General features: G+C 37.1%; 1 protein-coding gene across 1 annotated transcript in view; it reads right to left on the minus strand.

Annotated features, from left to right (window-relative positions):
* UBR2 (ubiquitin protein ligase E3 component n-recognin 2) overlaps positions 1-2,750 on the minus strand; it is a 195,953-nt gene that overhangs the window by 34,263 nt on the left and 158,940 nt on the right. Inside the window, 2 exon segments of the mRNA XM_012640800.1 lie at positions 702-792; positions 1,448-1,583. Of these exon segments, the coding sequence (XP_012496254.1) occupies positions 702-792; positions 1,448-1,583 (227 nt within the window).

Consider the following 2,750-nt stretch of genomic DNA (forward strand, 5'->3'; position numbering starts at 1 on the left):
TTATAATATTTTAGAACAAATCAATCATAGCTTAATGCCAAACTATTCTCCTGCAAACACTTAGATTACTTTCAATTGTTTGCTAATATTAAATATCAGTCTTTATATGCCTATAGGTTTTTCTACATGTTGGATTATTTTGTTAGTGTGGAGTCTCAGAAATGGGATAACTTAGTGAAAGGGCAGACATTTTTATAGGTTCTTGACAAATACTGTTAAAAAGCTAAGTGAAACTGTTTGTAGCAAATCACAATGCCTCAAACAATATATTAAGTTCTAATAATTTGACTTCATTCCTGCCACTCCTGGATATTACCTTAAAAACAAACATATTATGCCAACTTAATTTGTGTTTTTTAATGCCTAATGAGACAACATATGCTTTAGAACAGGAACTTTCCGAAGTTCATTCCATCTATCCACCAGTCTGTGCCAGATCCTTTGGCACAAACTTTGGAAAATGAAGGGTTCCAAGGCCAAATAAATGTGGGAAGCTCTGTATATTATTACCCTGCTCTCAGAGATGTCCAATTATGTTCGCATATGAATAGCTAAGAGAAGACCTGCAGATCACACCCATGTCTTTTTTTTTTTTTAAACATGTCAATGTCAACAGACAGCAATTAGGAAATGAATTCCTTTCTCATGCCATCATCTACTAATATTTGGGGAAATGCTTATGGTGTAAAGATTAGTCTCACCTTCCTGTATACTGCTGAAGTGTTTTATACAAAGCGAGAACTGCTAGTTCTTCCTCAGTAGTGGAATTTTCTTGATCCATGCCATTCTCTTCTGAAAGATAAGGAAATATTAGTATTCTGTAGTTTCTAATTAAGTAGCAAAAGGATAGATGACCACATCACTTAAGCATGCAAATATAAACATATTCATACACTCACATATAACATGAAATAGTCCCACAAAACATACATAATTTTAATCCTTCCAGTGTGAGCAGTATTGATCTCCACCAGACCAAGGAAACAGCTGGCATGTTGTGAGTAGAGTCAGCTAAATATATTGTCTTAAAATGTTTGAAAAACAGGAAGTTTGAACGTAAAACTGATGAACTCACAAGGGCATTAAGTTAAAACAAAATTGACATTCTAAAACATAAAATTCTAAGGGGTTTAACTACTATGCTTCTCAAATATTACTGAACTTATGAAATACACAAAAGTAAAAACATTCACATTTCTAGAGAATTTTAATAGGAGAAAGAAATTTGTTTCAAAACTTCTGACATGAGGATAAACAGAAAAAGCAAGCCTAATTATAATTCATGTATTACTCTCTTCCAAATACCTTTTGTTTTTAAACCTGGGAGCACAAATTCAAGTTGCCCTGAATGTATGCTCCCAAATACTTTTTCCTCTAATGCTTTTTTTTTTTAACTGAGAAAACTCAAGTACTTCCTTTAAGAAACTGACAAACAGGCAAGAGTTACCTGTACATGAGGTAAGTAAGATTTGTACGACGTGTGCCATAGTAACCAGATGGAAAATGTGAAGGTCTCCAGTGGCAAGGCTTATCCCTGAAAAATCCTGACACTGCAACGCAGGGAAAGCAAGCACCAAGCCCACCTAGACACCAAATACAGAACGTCAGACAGATTGCCTCTCCTTTCACAGCAAAATACATTTCCATTTTCTTACTGTGGTCCTTCCTGAGCTCAGCCCCTCCCTTTAAGAAATCTTTGTTCTTAAAGGATATACACATTAGAAAATCCCCATTTAGGATTGGCTAAATGAAATCAATTAAGAGTTAAAGGGGTCTCGATGGACACTATCATTTCATTTATCCTATACATAGCTTATTGTTAGTAATAATAAAAATAACACTTGAAATCTTTCCAGGGAGTGAACAGTTGAAAAAACTTAGGTTTTGGACCTACAAGCATCTAGATATGAACCCCAGCTTCTCCTCTTATGAGCTTCTTTAGGTAAGGTAACATTTCTGAGCTTCAGTTTCACCTCGGTAAACTAGAGATAATATCTACGTGTTTCGAATCCCTCATTAGGAGGGATGTGAGGAGCCAGTGTGAGTGCGTGTGAAAGCCGGCAGGTACAAAATAAGTGCTGGTTCTTTGTTAGCCTCCTGCTGCCTGCATGGTGGTGGTTTTAGTGGTAGCAATAAGAATAGTTGAACTTTATTAGGGATATATTGCTGTAAGCTCTTAACATGGATTAACTCACTGAGTTCTGACACAACCATATGAAGCAGGTACTAAGCAACTTAAAGGTACAGAATCTGAGGTCCAGCACTTGGGGCTGCGGGTGTGGTGGTGTGCTCTGTGTTCCGTGCAAGGGGACCCTGCTGAGGCGGAGCTGAAATTTGGCTTTTTTGTTAAGAACACCCACTGTTTACCAGCTGTGTCCTGGCACCAGGCTGCACCTGCTCAGAAGAGGTACCTTTCCCTGAATCATAAAAAGGGGCTGTTTGCTTCTAAGTAATGTGACCACAGGGCTGTAAGTGCCCAGATTTTCTAAAATGCACACAAGCACTGTATGGGCCAGCAACAGCCATTATGTTGCTGGTGTTATTTTATCTCTTTATAAGTTAAAAGCACAGAGAACATAAATTACTGACCTCAGTAACAAAGCAAACTAAGAGATGGAGAATGTCTAGACATCCCAGGTCAAGTTTCTCAACTAGGTTCCTTAATATTTTCTTTTTGAGGTTACTCATAAAAGAATTATACTCAGAAATGGTGAGAATAGTATCATATGATTAACTCCTCCCATCTGTCT

Source organism: Propithecus coquereli, unplaced genomic scaffold (assembly GCF_000956105.1).
Source record: "Propithecus coquereli isolate 6110/MARCELLA unplaced genomic scaffold, Pcoq_1.0 Scaffold158, whole genome shotgun sequence".
Classification (NCBI taxonomy): domain Eukaryota; kingdom Metazoa; phylum Chordata; class Mammalia; order Primates; family Indriidae; genus Propithecus; species Propithecus coquereli.